Raw genomic sequence first — 16,980 nt, 5'->3', positions numbered from 1 at the left:
TATGTTATTTTAAATTGCAAATTTAATTGTTTTATAATTTCAATCAATATCATTAAATTTAGAAGACTTCTAAATTTAATGACTACATGATCTCCAAACATAAATTTTGGTATGTCATCAAATAATTTTTTTCTTGAACAAATATTATTTGATTGTTTTTTTTTATATTATTATAGTTGAAAATAAACTAAGTACAATCCAAATTATTAACTTACAATTATGTTGTACGTTATTTTATTTTTTTTTACTTGACCCTTTCATGGCATGTTTTAGCCTTTTTCTCTAACGTGTGTCATGTTTTATAGAGTACTTGATTAAGAAAGTAAGTATGGTAATTATGAAGAAAGAAAGACATTAATTTATAAGAAGAAAATTAATGTAGCATAATATAAAATTTTCATAATGATTTATAATTCATATTGCATACTTCAATAGAGTACTGGATGAAAGCCAACCTAAAACAAAATAAACCAAATGTAACCTTGCTCAAAATCCTAAACCACTTGATAGACTATAGATACATCAACAATATTTGATTCTATATGTTGAAACTTGAAACAACATATATCCCCTTCACGGACGCCATTCGATGTGTAAAACTCTTTCCACCCAGATCCAAACTCCAGGCTCTCCTTTCCCTTACGACCCTTCAAGACTTTGCATGACCGACTTGATCTCTTAGTTGAATTGAATGAGTTTTAATAGAAAAATAATTTTGGGCAATTTGTTTTGGAATTGTCTGCATAGGAGGCATGAAAATAGTAAATAACTAATAAGTATAAGGTATTTGTATCATTAAAATAAATGACGATAAATAATCATTACCAGTTTACTCCCAGATGCTTGTGACTCTGATAATATGACGTTAAACGAAGGTTTTTGACCCTCATTAGCAAAAACGATCATTGAGGAATTTGGACTACAGAATTTATAGGGGGATTCTTTTTTCGGGTTAACTATTCCCAAATAGGTTTGAAGGGCTTTTGCTTCCCTTCTTATAGTCTTGACTACCCATCCATGATAAGGGACCTGCTGTGCATGTTCATTAAAAATAGAAAACGTAATTTTTGTTATATCTTCGTACTTTATTAGAAACCAACATTTACCACTGAATCCGTAAAAGTCCCTCAATCCTTTCCACCCATATGTCAGGTACCCTCTGTTTCCAATGAACTGATACGTGACATGTTTTTCAATACCCAAAGGGTCAGTCATATGCCATGAGCAGGGACTGTATTGTTTGATAATCTTGACAAACTTAGTTGGAATACGTGCAGAATAAGGCTGTAAGGATTGGAGCAAGACAAAAGTTTAAATGAAAAGATACCAATTTTTAAGCAATTTACTAATGAAAGAGATTCATTGAAGAAATATAACAAATACGTATGTAAAAGGAAACGATATAAGCTCGAGCACAAACCTGGTCAGGATCATGGCAGACAAAAAATTTGTAAACCGGTTTTCTATTTTGGACAGCTGAAAGAGGGAATCCCATTGGCAAGAAATTAGTTGAATATGATTGTCTATGGAAATTGTACAAACACACGGTTATAAATAAAACACCTATATTTTAAAACCATATCTAATTCTATCATGGAGGGTTTTTTAATATGAAGGTAATCCTATCATTGAAGATGGCAAATTCATTCCTGATGCTGTCAACTCCTTAATCTTCACTATAGCTCAACATTTTGTTGGAGATCCTTCCCTCGTCAAGGATAGATCTGGTGATCTTTTGTCCAATCTTAAGTGTAAATCTTTGGGTGATTTTAGATGGTATAAGGATACCTTCTTGACCAGAGTCTACACCCGGGAAGACAGCCAACAAGCCTTCTGGAAAGAGAAATTCCTGGCAGGCCTCCCTAAATCTTTTGGCGACAAAGTTCGGGAAAAACTTAGAAGCCAAAATCCGGGGGGAGAAATCCCGTATCACACCCTTAGTTATGGACAGCTTATTGCTATCATTCAAAGAGTTGCTCTCAAAATCTGTCAGGATGACAAAATCCAACAGCAACTCACTAAGGAGAAGTCTCAAAATCGCAGGGATTTGGGTACTTTCTGCGAACAATTTGGAATTCAAGGTTGTCCCAAGAAACCTAAACCTAGAAAGCAAGATCCTCCTCCCAAACAACAGTGGAGAAAGAGATCAAGCAGAAATGATCAAAGGAAACCTAGATCTAAACCTCATTCTGCTCAAACTTCCAAAAACCCTCCTGAGACTAAAACCTCTCAAGGAAAAGATGTTACCTGCTATACCTGCGGCAAGCCTGGCCATATTAGCAGATATTGCAGACTCAAAAGAAGAATCTCTGAGCTTCAGCTTGAACCTGAGATTGAGGATAAGATCAACAATCTTCTCATTCAAACCTCTGATGAAGAAGAATCCAATCCTTCGGACTCCGAGGTCTCCGAAGACCTAAATCAAATCCAGAATGATGATTCTCAATCATCATCCTCTGTCAATACCTTGACCATTAACACTTTGACTAATGAGCAAGATCTTCTCTTTAGGGCCATCAATTCTATCCCTGATCCTGAAGAAAAGAAAATCTACTTGGAACGCCTCAGATCTACTCTTGAAGACAGGCCTCCCAGAAGTCCTATTACTACCAATAAGTTCAATCTTAGGGATACCTTCAAGCGTCTTGAAAAATCTGCTGTCAAACCTGTCACTATTCAAGACCTCCAATCTGAAGTTAGTACCCTTAAAATCGAGGTTAAGGGTCTCAAACAAATCCAAAGAAGTCAGCAGCTTATCTTAGACAAACTGACTAGAAATTATGAAGAAGACAGTTCTTCTTCTATACCTGATTCCAATCCTGCTCCTAACAACAATTGCGATGATTTTCTGGAAGTTATCAATCATGTCACCATCCAGAAATTCTACATCCACATCAAAATCCTTATAGGAGATTTTATCTTGGAAACTCCAGCTCTCTTTGATATTGGGGCTGATTCCAGTTGTATTTCTGAGGGACTCATTCCCACCAGATATTTTGAAAAAACAACTGAGAAACTCAGTGCTGCTGAAGGATCTAGGTTAATAATCAAATATAAGATCCCCTCGGCTATCATCAAAAATGGTAGTCTTGAAATTGAAACCCCTTTTCTGCTCGTCAGAAATCTTAGTCAAAAAGTCATAATAGGGACTCCTTTCATTAAGAAACTCTTCCCTTATGATACTGACGTTGATGGCATCACTGTCCAGCACCTTGGACAACCTATTCTGTTCAAATTCTCGGAACCTCCCTATGACAAAACCCTGAATGTTATATCTTACAAGGAAAAGCAAATCAATTTCCTCAAGGAAGAGATCTCCTTCAAGAACATTGAAGTTCAATTACAACAACCTTCAGTCAAAACAAGGATTGAGAATATTTTGGGGAATATTCAATCTAGCATCTGTTCTGACCTACCCAATGCCTTTTGGGAAAGGAAGAGCCATATGGTGGAACTTCCTTATGATAAGGATTTTTCAGACAAACAGATCCCAAACAAGGCTAGACCTATTCAAATGAATGAAGAACTTCTTCATTTTTGCCGAAAGGAAATCGATGATCTTCTTAAGAAGAAACTAATCCGCAGGAGTAAAAGTCCTTGGTCCTGTGCAGCCTTCTATGTCAACAAACAAGCTGAGATAGAACGGGGAACCCCTAGATTGGTCATCAACTACAAACCTCTCAATCAAGCCCTTTGTTGGATTAGATATCCTATTCCCAACAAGAAAGATCTTCTTGCCAGACTGCATGAGGCTAAGATCTTTTCGAAGTTCGACATGAAATCTGGATTTTGGCAAATCCAATTACAAGAAAAGGATAGGTATAAAACTGCTTTTACTGTCCCTTTTGGACAATATGAGTGGAATGTTATGCCTTTTGGGCTAAAGAACGCCCCATCTGAATTTCAAAGGATCATGAATGAAATCTTCAATCCCTATTCCAAATTCACTATTGTCTACATCGATGATGTGCTGGTCTTCTCTCAAACCGTGGATCAACACTTCAAACACCTCAATACTTTCATCTCTGTAATCAAAAGGAATGGTCTGGCAGTATCCAAAACAAAAGTCAGCTTGTTCCAAACCAAAATCAGATTCCTTGGCCATAATATTCACCAAGGAACTATCATTCCCATCAATAGAGCCATTGAGTTCACCGACAAATTCCCTGATCAAATCATAGACAAAACCCAATTGCAAAGATTCTTGGGATGTCTCAATTATGTTGCAGACTTCTGTCCTCAACTCAGCACAATAATTAAACCCCTTTCATGATAGACTCAAGAAGGATCCTCCACCCTGGTCTGATATTCATACCAACGTGGTCAAACAAATCAAACTGCGTGTCAAAAATCTTCCTTGTCTTTATCTCCCTAATCCTCAAGCTTTCAAGATTATTGAAACTGATGCCTCTGATATTGGCTTTGGTGGTATTTTGAAACAAAAAATTCTTGATAAAGAACAAATTATTGCTTTTACTTCAAAACATTGGAATCCTGCTCAACAGAATTATTCTACTGTTAAAAAAGAAGTTTTAGCAATCGTTTTATCTATTTCAAAATTTCAATCTGATTTGATTAATCAAAAATTCTTAGTCCGAGTAGACTGCAAATCTGCGAAAGAAATCTTACAAAAAGATGTCAAAAACTTAGCTTCAAAACATATCTTTGCCAGATGGCAAGCTATTTTAAGCGTTTTTGACTTCGATATTGAATATATAAAAGGTTCTAACAATTCTCTCCCTGATTTCCTCACTCGTGAATATTTGCAGGGAAGATCATAAGATGTCCTCCAGAGGAGGATCCTCCTCCTCCCGAGGAAGAGGAAGAAACAAAGAAAAGAGCAAAGGTATTATAATCTCTGACTCTTTAATCTTATCTGGGCCCACTGCCCATCAATCTGGACCCACTGTCCAAAAATCTGAGCCCACTGCTCAAAGCCAATCTTCACAACCAAAACAAACCAAAGCTGATTATGCTTTATCTATTCCAACTCTCCTTGCCTTCAAACAAGCAGGCCTGGACAATGTTCCTCAGGGACTCACCAATTTACCAAATAAATCTTGGGCCAGCATCGCTGATAAAGATGATGACCTAGATCTCCAATCCCTCCAATCTTTTATTGAAAGAACAAAAAGCTTAGCAACTCATGATGGAAAGAAACCAGTTGTTCTTGCCCAATCTAGCCCAGTTGCTCAATCTAGCCCAGTTACCCAATCTAACCCAAAATCGGAATATTTGACCAAATCTATCTCCAAATTCCAAACCATGATTGAACCAGAATGGTGGGACCATTCAGGAGGGAACCTCGCCAATAAAATTGGTACTAAACTTTTCCCTGGTTATCTTGATCCAATCCACCCAAACAAAACCCAGAGATTCTATGAGTTTATCTTGGTTGATACAAACAGTGTGGATATTAAGCATTTTAGGGATAAAAATGACAACTCCCTAATTACCCACTCTACACTCCAAATTCTCCGTGTCCTTCGTCCCACTGACTTTGGACCCAATCCAAACACCTACAGAAAATTTTCCCAGAATTTTGACCCTATAGGTTTTAATTATTGGGATTACATCAAAGCTTGGGATTTTACAATCCTTGGCCTGCAAAACCAAAATTTCAAGCATTCTTGGCTCATTTACTTCAAGTGGACCAACAAATATTCCTTTCCAATTTGGTTCCATTCTTGGTGGAGCTTCTTTGGTCCAACTACTGAAATTTTTCCCCCTGAAGTTCTGGAGGGATACAATCTTTTCCTGAAACATTGGGACAAAGAGTTTAACAATTATCCTGATTGTTTAAACTTTTATACAATCTTTTCCCTTTCTTGGGTATTCTCTTGGAGGTACGGTCTTAAAGCCAAACCCCAACCAATTCTCAACAAACTTGCCCTTATCAAGTGGTGGAAGGCTTTTGATGCTTCCAAAGCTCACAAGGATAAAGTAATCCAATGGTTCAAAAACAACCAGAAATATCTCAAGCATGCAAGTCCGCAAACCAGCCTCTTGCTAAATCAAAAGGCCCACATCACAGCGGCCCTTGCAGGAGCTTCAACAGAAGAAGACCTGCTTAGAAATCTCGAATCTGCTCTTCAATTATTGAAGGAGCCAATTGAGCAGGCCTCATCTTCAAAGGCCCCTCAACACAAAGTCTCCGAGCCATCCTCTCTTGGGTCGTCAGATTTTGCCCAAACCACAGAATCAGATGATGATGACTTCTGCTAAGTTTGTCGTCTTGTAATCATTTTTATTCTGTAATAATTCAATTTTTGTACTGTAGCAAATAGTAAAATTGACTTTTTACTGTAGCAAATAGTGCCAGTCAAATAGTACCGTCTACCAGAACTATTCAACCGGAACTATTCAAACAGTGCCCAATCTTTTCTTTAAATAGGCTCATTCTGAACCTTGTTGATCAGAGTTTGGTAAGAGCTTAGACAGAGAGTTTAGAGAGATAAACACTAGAGAGAGAACCTCTTGTAAGTTCTCCTTCAGTTTTTCTTTCTTCAATCTTTCAATTCTGTAAAAGTTTTCCCTCAGTTTTTAATCTATCTATGTAATATTTTGTTTTATATTTCCGTTCATGGAAGGCTGAGCCTCCTGTTTTAATTCCTGTTTTTAATTTCTGCAATTTAATTTTTTGCAAGAAGCCCCTCCGTGGTGGCGTCCTACTTCTCTTAATCCTTCTCTCATCCCCCTCCTTCTGCTTCCGACCCCCTCTTGGTATCAGAGCTTGATGGGGAAGTAGGAACATGCTAAATATGTTAGATATAAGTTATTTCTCTGTTCTGTTCTTATATAATTAAGCACTATGGTCGGGATCTGGACTGGTAGTACACTTTGAACTAAACTAAAATGAAAGCTCTTTTGAAAACCTTCTAGGATTATTACTATTCAGACTTATGATCATCTCTGCAGCGGAGGCGTTGAAGGCAGTAAGTCCCTGTGTGGCAGTAAGTCTATATTGGCCATACTACAGACATGTTATTAAGTTCTGAATATTTTTAATGTCCTTGTTTAGTTCCTTTTTGTGGTGGCTTAAGTCTGATCCAGATCTATACTGCTCAACTATTAAGAACAACACAGAACGTAACTTATATTTCTAATTTATTTATCTGTTTCTATAGAACCAGGTGATGGCGATGATACTTACGGGTGAGGAAGATTTGTCTTTTATGATGCTTCGCTCTTTTTCCTCCAAGCTTTCTTTCAAATCTTCCCAACCCTCTTCTTCTTCTATAGATCATCCTCATCAATCCAATCAATTATCCAAATCTGTCTTCAAAGAAGAAATTCATTTTGAAGATATCAATCAAGATCTCGACAACTGGGAAATCCCTAAAATCTCTCATGCTGAGATCTACAAACCAAACGGATCCTTTTTCAAACGATCAGATTTCATTATCAAAACCGTTGAGCAAACCTACAAGCTCAGATCTGATGATGAAGAAATCCATCTGCTTTCCGAGAAAAGCATCAAAGAACATATCAGCAAAAACTTCAACTATCTTCATATAGGTAGTGTTCAAGTTGGTCTTAAACCCCTAACCAGGAAATCTCTTGACATCGCTGTACTCATTTGTCTTAGGGATGTTAGACATAATCAATTCCATGACTCCCTCTTAGGAACGGTTGAATCCAGCCTGAGTAATGGACCAATCTTTTTCAATTGCTTCCCAGATCTAACTGTTAGTCTGGAAGATAAAAACATCCTTGATGTTCTCTTCCTAAATATCAAGCTTCACGGCCTTGATATGAAAGAAGATTCCATTCCTATCTCTTTGATCTACAGGGTTCAATACAAGGTAATGAACTCTATCAAATCTTATTTCTTGCGAACCAATTGTGAGAAATCTGGAGAAACTACCCTCTTCCTCACGGATTATGATAAGGCCAATGTTATTGTGCCCAAAACCATCCAATGGAGTGATATCACCCTTCCAGAGAAATGGTCTTTGGAAAAGGCTACTCCAGCCCAACCTGTTGAAACTCCTGAGTTTCGTGAAATTGTCCAACACCAATCTGGCCAAGTAGATCTCATCTTTGATAGGAGAAATTCCTTCTCTATCCCTAGATCTATTAGGACGTCCTCAAATGATTTCCAATCCGCCATGTCTAGAAGATCTTTTTCTATGACTAGAAGGAACCAGCCTGAGTCTAGTGCTCGACCTTCCCTCTCTCATGACGGATCTACTATCCATTTAGCTGGATATGTCAATACCACTCCTGTCAAGACTACCTATGACAAGGGAGATGAAGAACATCAATCCACTTTATCTCCAACGTATTCTTCTCTAGAAACCCCTGGAGAAACTTCTGATTTCATTGGAGCAATCACTACTGAATTTGTCATCGACAAAGGAAGTATCAAGGCAGATATATATATATATATATATATATGATTTTCTGCAAAATAAGCATCGTAAAATTTCTGCAAAATATCCATTATTGTGTTTTTTATATATATATTTGTTTTTCTTCAAAATAAGCATCGTAAAACTTTGTTATGTTGAAAGGAAGGTTTTATATTCATTGAAATACTAAATATTCTTTAATTACCTGTTATTTTTATTCAATTATTTTTAAATACATATCTAGATTATTAGAGTTTTTTATAAAATATGTATTAATATCTAATGGGACTATTAGGTTTGATAGATACATGTATTATGAACCTAGGCACTTAAATTACGCTCTGAGCCAAAAAAAATCACTTCTTTGTAATTCTTCATTCTTTATTTCATATTTTTATATTTTTTTTCCACCCTGAAATCAAATGTAATTTAGAAAAATCAAAACAAATTTATAGTATACCCAATCACGTAATTTTTAAAAAAAAAAACAAATGGTAAAAAGTAGAAGAAGATTACACGTTGGGTTCACCTTGTGAAAATTGGGTAAGAGACAAAGAGCATGTGAAGCATGGTAATTTTTTTATGCCCTTTAAAATATAAAGCATAGTTGTAGCATGATAATTATAGTTTCCAAAATGCCAGACATTGTTAGACACATTGATTATTACAGAAATTATTTTAACTTTAGGTTTTTTTTTTTATTTGAAACTAACTTCAGGTTTATTACTTTTTTTTTTGGTACATCATGTTTATTACTCTAGTACAATCTGATTCTGTTTTTTTTTTAAAGTAAATGCATATTTTAATCTATATCTTGCCTCCAAAAACAACTAACCTCGTTTATGATCGGAAAAATAAGAATAGCATATTCGTCGTTCAGATATATAGAAAAGAGAGGTAGATTCAAAACAACCAAAATAATAAAATATAATTAAGATTTAGAATTCAAAATTGAAGACCAGAATTTAAAATTATCCTTCCAAACTAAATAACAAAATATGAAAGCGAAAATAGATTATGTCTTTAGTCACAATCAAACAAAGCAAACTGCTGAAACAAATTCCGGTTCAAAAGAGCCATATTTTCTCATCCATCTTTAATCTTCTTTTTCTTGCTTAATCACTTTTGGAATCTTGTTTGCAGACATCTGAGTATCGTCACAAACATCAATTGTGGCCTTTGCTTTTACACCAATTGTCCTGCTAGTTGAGGGTGGAGTTCTAACAAATGATGAGTCTTCTTCACTTTGTTTGGGTGCATTGCTAATCTAGTGATCATAATTTTAAGATAAAAATACAATTAATATTTTAACGATGAAATACATAAACAGGTAAAATAATTCTCAATAGTAAATGTATTGTATATGTTAGTGGTGTGTTACCTTGGTTGTGTCATTTGTTTCATGATCATCATCCAATATTTCATAAAAACCACTTTGGGAAGGGCACTATAAAAATAACAAAAGAGATATTTATAAATCAGTTTTTATTTTTTTAAATTAAAAATATTATGCTGTAAATAACAAAATTGATAACCTCTTCTATCTTGTATTTATCCAAAAAGGACTTTATGAGTGCATCATCTGTAACCAGCCGATTTACTTGTATGTTTGTCTGCTCCGTGTAATTGAAGAATTCTGTCTTGACTTGGACCTTGAATACAAAAGCCTTTTCTTTGAACAAATCAAGTTCTTGAGGATACATCTCGTCAATATTAGCCTGATGAGCAAAGAAGTTGGTAAATTTATGTAATAGCAAAAGTTAAAGAAGTAATTTCAATGAGATTACCCTTTCAGCATATGAATTGTGAAGTTCCACTACGCTTTTTTTCAAAAAATTGCTAGCCTCACGGTAAAAAACGGTGAAGGTTGTAGAATCAGTTTCATCAGCTACCACTATTTGAATGTTGTACCTGATATATTTTTATTTTGTTAGTTCATTAAAATTAAAAATAAACAAAGCTATTGGTTAATTTAATATATGCTTGCATAAGTTTCAAAAAGACACCTAAATGTAGCATTGTGGTAACCCTTATTGCATTTTCTGCAAAAATATCTCCCATCTTGTTCCTTCACTCCAGCTAAGCAATTCCTCATTGGGCACGCACGATATGTCCAATTTGTTCTTAATTCAATGTCTTTCACAATTCCGTATGTCACAAAATAACCATCCTGAAGAGAATATTATGAAGATCATTAAGAAGAAATTTGGAATTTTTTTTTTTGTAAAAGGGAAATTACTTTGGACCATTAATGTAAAATAAATATAAACATACCTCATTGTTGTTTTTTAACTCCGCAATTGACTTGTAAACCGATTCATTCAACACATCATTGCTCAATGAGTACTTTGACGCCGCAGTTATTGTGGCAGAATTTCCATTAGGATTTTTCATCAGATACCTGTTTTCATGAACATGTAAATGATAAAGCAATCCCATTAACAACATTTAATTTTATAACTCAAAATTTTACTATTTAATTTAAATAGATACCTTTTCTTAAGGTCTTGAACCACAGGAATATCTATATTCATCAACAGTTTAGAGTTGTAGTTTGCATTCGACACTCCCATCTTACCTGCATGTTTCAAAGGTTTAAATATATTTGCAATTTTTTTTTCAAAACAAATAGTTCATAAGTAGTAGTAATTATATGTTTGTACCTTTGAACAATTTCAGTTTAGCCAATTGCAGAATAAGAACAATAGGACCATCGTGTCCCTCAGCAACATATTGTAAAAATTGTTGAGCGAAATCTTCCCACAATGTACAACTCAAAATTTCACTTCCGCTGGAATGTAATCGCTAAAGTAAATAGATAGTTTTAAAATCAAAAAATTAACAAAAAGATAAAATTAGAAAACTTACTCTAGAGCATCGAGATCAACAACAATATAGTTGACTGTTTTATTTCCTTTGTAGAAATTTGATAGCTCACCTTTTGCTACGACAACACCTATGACATCTGCATGAAAATATTAAAGATGATATGTATATGTAGTTTTCTGAAAAATAAATTAGAAACATGTACGATAGCATACCGATCAATTTCTCATCCTCTCTAGATTGTTGAAATATAGCGGAATATGGTGTGAAGTTAAACCCGTAAAAGGGAATTTCCAACCCTTCAATTGGTTTAACAAAGGTGTCAAACTTGAAATACAACCTGCATGAGTGAGTGCAAGGTTTGTATATGTAATTATTCATAACAACGCTAAACCCCCTAATCTCGTAGCAAAACCCTTCTTTCAATGATGACTCAAATTTTGAAACATGGCTACTCCAGACCGTAGCCTGAATTTTGTCACCCTAAAAAATAATCAAGAATCGTTAAAAACTTATGAAACAAATATGAATTTTTTTGGTAAAGTAAGGTTAAAAACATTTAATATGAAACTTTTTAAAAACACACCTTAGCATCCATGAGAAGCATGTCAATAAAGTCAGGTTGCTTAGGATCTTTAGCGTTGGGGACCCTCCATAGGCGTATTATCCTCACAACTATCTTCGAAGCATTTCCGTTACAGGTGACCTTGATTCTAGAGATAGATTCAACCTTAGAATTCATGCTGTGTAAGCTATGGAATCTCTAACAATGTGAATGGGAAATATGATATTTTAGTCTGAGAAACGCAGTATAAATAATAGTGATTGATATGTAGAGTTAATAACAATCTTTTTAAAAACAAATGTAATATATTAGATTTGCTTGTCCATTACAAAAATTGAACGTGGATGTCTTTTTTTTTTAACTTTGAACATAATAACGGACCAAAACCAGGGCCGGTCCCGACATTTTGGAGGCCCTGTGCAAAGATTGAAAATGGACCCCTAATAATTTTTTTTAAATAACATTATCTATTTAAATTTTAAATAGCATCAACAACTTCAAAAATATGTGACTAACATAAACAAAATGTCATATTCTAATCAATATTATCCAAAAAAAAATTTAACTACTTAAAAAAAGCCTCCCTCCTAGCATTTTTTGAAGCAAAATTTTCAATCAAGTCTTCATATTGTATTTTATCCAACAAATTATTCTCAATTGCTATCAATGCTAACCCATTAAGCCTTTCTTGTAACATGGTAGACCGCAAGTAAGACTTCAACAGCTTCAATTTTGAAAAACTTCTTTCTGCAGAGGCAACTGTCACAGGAATAGTCAATAAAATTCTATATGCAATAATTGTATTAGGGAAAAAATCCATGCCTTTCAAAAATCTCAATATATCAATAGGTCCAATATTACCTGCAGGCAGCATATCTCTTAGTAACCTTAACTCCATACATAATTCTTTCCCATCAATATCATATTGCTCATTATGTTTCAATGCCTCTTCAAAATGAATACAACAAGACTCTAAAGTTGCATTGTCCAATGATTGTAAATTTTGAGAAGTAAACAAGAAACCAAAAACACTTTCATATTGTTGGTATTGCTCAAATCTCTTATTAAGAGATACAATAGCTTGATCAACAAGGTAAAGAAAAAAATTAACTCTAAATGATTCCTCTTCAGATAGCTCAACTGATGGGGTATTCAAATTCTCATCAAACTGTCTTTTTCTTTTGATTATACGCCTTTGAGGAAAGATTGGATCAATATTCAATTCAATGGCAATTTCCGTAGCATGACTCAAGGCATTTTTAAAACCGGTTTCCCTATATTCCTTAAAAAATGAAATCAACCCCGTTATTTTTTTCATAGCAACATCAATAACCATATCGCTTGATTGTAAAAGCTTGCTAACCACATTAATTGCAGATAATATTTCAAACCAAATAATTATCGCGATTAAAAACTCAAAATCACCAAGCTCATTTGTTGCTAAGGATTTAGCTTCACTTCTTATTTTAGAATCAAGATCCTTATCTGACACTTCAAGTAAAGCTTCTCTAAAATCTCACATTTGAGTTTTAATAGCTCTAACACTATCTACATGACTCTCCCAACGAGTGGATGACAATGATTTTGGAGTCAAACATTTTACATTATCTTTCAAAATTTGCCATCTCTTAGTAAAATTAGCAAAAATAGTATAAATGCGTTGAACAACGCCAAAAAAATCTTTAGCTTTAGCACAAGAGTTAGCCATATCACACAATGTCAAATTAAGACTATGACAAGCACACGGAGTATAAAAGGCTCTTGGATTTATGTCTAAAAATTTCTTTTGCACACCTTGATGTTTGCCTTTCATATTAGACCCATTATCATAACCTTGTCCCCGCACATCAAATATGTCAAGATCAAGACTTTTCAATTCATCTTGTAAAACATCAAAAAGCCCTTGACCAGTTGTATCATTGACATTCAAAAATCCTAAAAAAGATTCTTCAACACTAACAGAATTTGATGAAATATCCACATATCGTATTATCAAAGACATCTGCTCTTGGTGACTAACATCAGGAGTACAATCAAGTATCACTGAGAAATATTTTGCTTGTTTGATTTTTCTAATGATTTCATTTTTAATTGCAGAAGCAAGCAAAAGTATTAACTCATTTTGAATTTTATGCCCAAGAAAGTGAACATGAATATTATCATCTGTAATACGCCTAACATGTTCTTGGACAATTGGGTCAAATTCAGCTAACATTTCAATTAAGCCTAAAAAATTCCCATTGCTATTTTGATACAATCTCTCATTAGAACCACGAAAGGCCAAATTATGTTTAGCAAGAAATTTCACTATTGAAATATTTCTTTTTAAAACATTTTTCCAGTGTTCCTTTTCTTTCTCAATCAACCTTTGAGTTGTTTTATCAATAGTTTGAAAATTTTGCATTCTTTTACGCAACTCATACCAAGTAGTCATATTGCGAACATGTTCCATGCCTGTCTCATGCTCTCTAAGTCTCTCACCAACATGTGACCATGTACAAAAACCCTCATTTGCTAATTGACCTTTACCAAACCATCTTTTAAAAATTTTACAACAAAAACAAAATACTTTATCAAGCTTTTTAGAATAAACAAGCCAATCTCTATCACATTTCTCTCCATTTGGTAAAACTCTAGTATACAAATTAGCTGTAAAACGTCTAGATGATTTATCTTTAGGACCCTTTAGAATAGACAAATCTCTTTTAGGACCTTTTGTTGCTAATAAATCAATCATTCTAGACTCAAGATTATCCCATACTGTTGGATCAAATATGTCTATATCATCACCATTGTCATTAGCATTATCAACATCTAAATTCACATTTTCAGTATCATTAACATTAGCATTTTCCTCCATATTTTCAGCATCTAAATTAACATTTTCAGTAGCATTAACAGTAGCATTTTCCTCCATATTTTCAGCATCTAAATTATCATTTTCAGTAGCATTAACATTATCATTTTCTTCCATATTTTCAATAATTCCAACATCAACATTTTGATTTTCAATGGGAACTTGTGGTTCTCTTATAATAAATTTATTAAGAGCTCCTGATTGAGATCGAGTTAAGTCATCAAGTCTCTTCTTTTTCTTACGTTTCTTACATCCAGAATCAAACTTTCTAATCTTAGGAGGCAATTTAGGAGGCATAGGGAAATAATGAAAACAAATTTAGAACCTGAAATAGTGAAATTTCTCACTTTCTCACTGTTCTTGATCAATTCCGCAGCGTTGAAGTTGAATTGGTAAATAAAAAATGACTGCTGCAGTGTGCACTGGTTTCCACTACCTGGCAAATGGCAAATTGACAATCAATCAGTTCTACAATTTTCACATGCCAAAAACTCATACAGTACAAAATAAGAAACTAAGAAAGTAAGAATAACAACAAAATTACAAAACAATCCAAAGCCATCATAATTCATGAACAATTGAACAGTAAATCAGTAATCAGTAATCAAACAACTGAAGAAAATACAAATTTACATCATAAATTCATAATTCATTAATTATTTCTAAAATTTTCAAAGTTTCCATCAAAGATGCATACTGGAAAGTAAGAAAAAACAAACCTTTAAAATAAAAAAGAGAATAAGAGAGAAGAAGGGTACCGCCGGTGTGGACAGTGGATGAAGCCTGAAGGGCGCGATGGACAGTGGGTGGCGGACGGCCGGACGTGGACGGCGCACGGCGGACGCGGACGGCGCACGGCGGACCGGAGGTGGTGACTGGTGAGTGGTGCGTTTCACTGTTTCAGTGCAGAGCACGTTTCAACGTGAGTTCTTGCCTCTTGAGTCTTGACGTTTCACTGTTTCAATTTTGAGCACGTTTCATTGTTTCTAATTAAAAAACTAGGGTTTTTTTTTTGTAAACCATTGTTGGATTAAAATAGAACAGGCCCAAATGCGAGCCCACTGAAGTCTTTCTTTTTTTTGGTCGATAGCCCACTCAAGTCTGAAGCTACAGCAAGCAGACTGCCAAACAAATTTATTTTCTGGGGTAAATTTTTTTTTCTGGGGTAAATTTTTTTTTTTGAGGCCCCCTATTTTCTGAGGCCCTGGGTTGTGGGCCTGCCCGCACAGGCCCAGGGCCGGCCCTGACCAAAACCATATGTGATCAGATTTGCTTTTAAAAATTTGAACGTGGATGTCTTTTTCTTTAAACAATCTTTATTTATTTGTTCAGTTTTTTTAATATAAAATTAGATTTGTTTTTGCTTTAAAAAATTTGAACGTAATGGAAAACATATAAACCATATGTGATCAGACTTCCTTTTAAAATTTCAACGTGGTTGTCTTTTTTTTTTAAAACAATCAAATTTCAACGTGGATGTCTTTTTTTTTTTAAAACAATCTTTATTTATTTGTTTAGTTAAATATTTACAAATTATTTGTTATTATGTATTATAAGTAAAAATATTTGTTTTCTTAATGCAGATTTAATATTGAAAAACATGCAGATTTAATATAAGTAAAAATATTTGTTTTCTTAATGCAGATTTAATATTGAAAAACATGTAGATTTAATATTGAAAAATAAAATTTGTATATTTTTTATTGGGATGATGTGGGGGTGACACGTGGCAAAACCTTCTAGAAAAAAATCTTCCTTTAGTATATTATATAGATATAGATTTAACTACCGGGTGTGTTAGTGTTGGACTTTCATGCTATAATAAAAAAAAATATGCCTGACCAAAGAGCAATGCATTATTTATTATGCATAGGAGTTTCATGTTTAGGGTGGGTTATTGAAAGTGTCTTGAAGCCATTTTATCTTATGGTAGACACTTTCATTTGATCATTAAGAGGAAACACACTAAAAAGTGTGTTGAACATGTCATCCTAATCTAGGAAACTTGGGCCTATTACTAGTAATCCATCAATAATTAGCCATAAAATCTGAATCCCTAAATTAGTGGAATATATTGTTCATGAGGTCCCTTTATCGTATATGATGTGGGTGGATACACATTTGATTAACTCAAGGTCTTGTGCATATTAAAATTATGGTAGCGTTTGACGACAGAACAAAACATGACAGAATAAGACGGAACAAGATAATAATGTTTTGTTTGTTATGTTTGGTAACTCAAAGTCATCATAACAGAACTATAATTTTAATTACATATATAACCCTGATAAGCTAATTAAGATTGTGTTTGTTTCAGATCAAAAAGTTAATAAATTTTAATTGAAAAAAGTGATTTTTCTAAAAAAAATTGAAACAAA

At 34.1% G+C, this 16,980-nt stretch overlaps 1 protein-coding gene and 1 pseudogene across 1 annotated transcript; both read right to left on the bottom strand.

The window, feature by feature from the left end:
• Positions 1 to 3,880: 3,880 nt before the first annotated feature.
• Positions 3,881 to 11,922, bottom strand: LOC130747972 (uncharacterized). Its single transcript, XM_057601050.1, has 12 exons — positions 11,767 to 11,922; positions 11,396 to 11,663; positions 11,223 to 11,319; positions 11,018 to 11,145; positions 10,848 to 10,932; positions 10,629 to 10,755; positions 10,361 to 10,524; positions 10,142 to 10,265; positions 9,890 to 10,072; positions 9,736 to 9,801; positions 9,500 to 9,621; positions 3,881 to 4,166 (listed from the first exon to the last, which is right to left on the bottom strand). The coding sequence occupies exons 1-12, from the start codon at positions 11,920 to 11,922 to the stop codon at positions 3,881 to 3,883; spliced, it is 1,806 nt and encodes a 601-aa protein (XP_057457033.1).
• Positions 11,923 to 12,310: 388 nt separating this feature from the next.
• On the bottom strand, positions 12,311 to 14,899 carry LOC130747965 (uncharacterized; annotated as a pseudogene).
• Positions 14,900 to 16,980: the final 2,081 nt, after the last annotated feature.

This window comes from Lotus japonicus, chromosome 1 (genome assembly GCF_012489685.1).
Source record: "Lotus japonicus ecotype B-129 chromosome 1, LjGifu_v1.2".
NCBI lineage: Eukaryota > Viridiplantae > Streptophyta > Magnoliopsida > Fabales > Fabaceae > Lotus > Lotus japonicus.
The sequence above is the reverse complement of the archived record's forward strand: the minus strand, read 5'-3'. Positions and strand labels throughout refer to the sequence as shown.

Coding starts and splice junctions, on each gene's coding strand:
- LOC130747972 (XM_057601050.1), bottom strand. CDS start 11,922: ATGAATTCTAAGGTTGAATCTATCTCTAGAATCAAGGTCACCTGTAAC. Junction 11,664..11,766: donor TGCTTCTCATGGATGCTAAG/GTGTGTTTTTAA, acceptor ATTATTTTTTAG/GGTGACAAAATTCAGGCTAC. Junction 11,146..11,222: donor GTTGATCTCGATGCTCTAGA/GTAAGTTTTCTA, acceptor ATTACATTCCAG/CGGAAGTGAAATTTTGAGTT.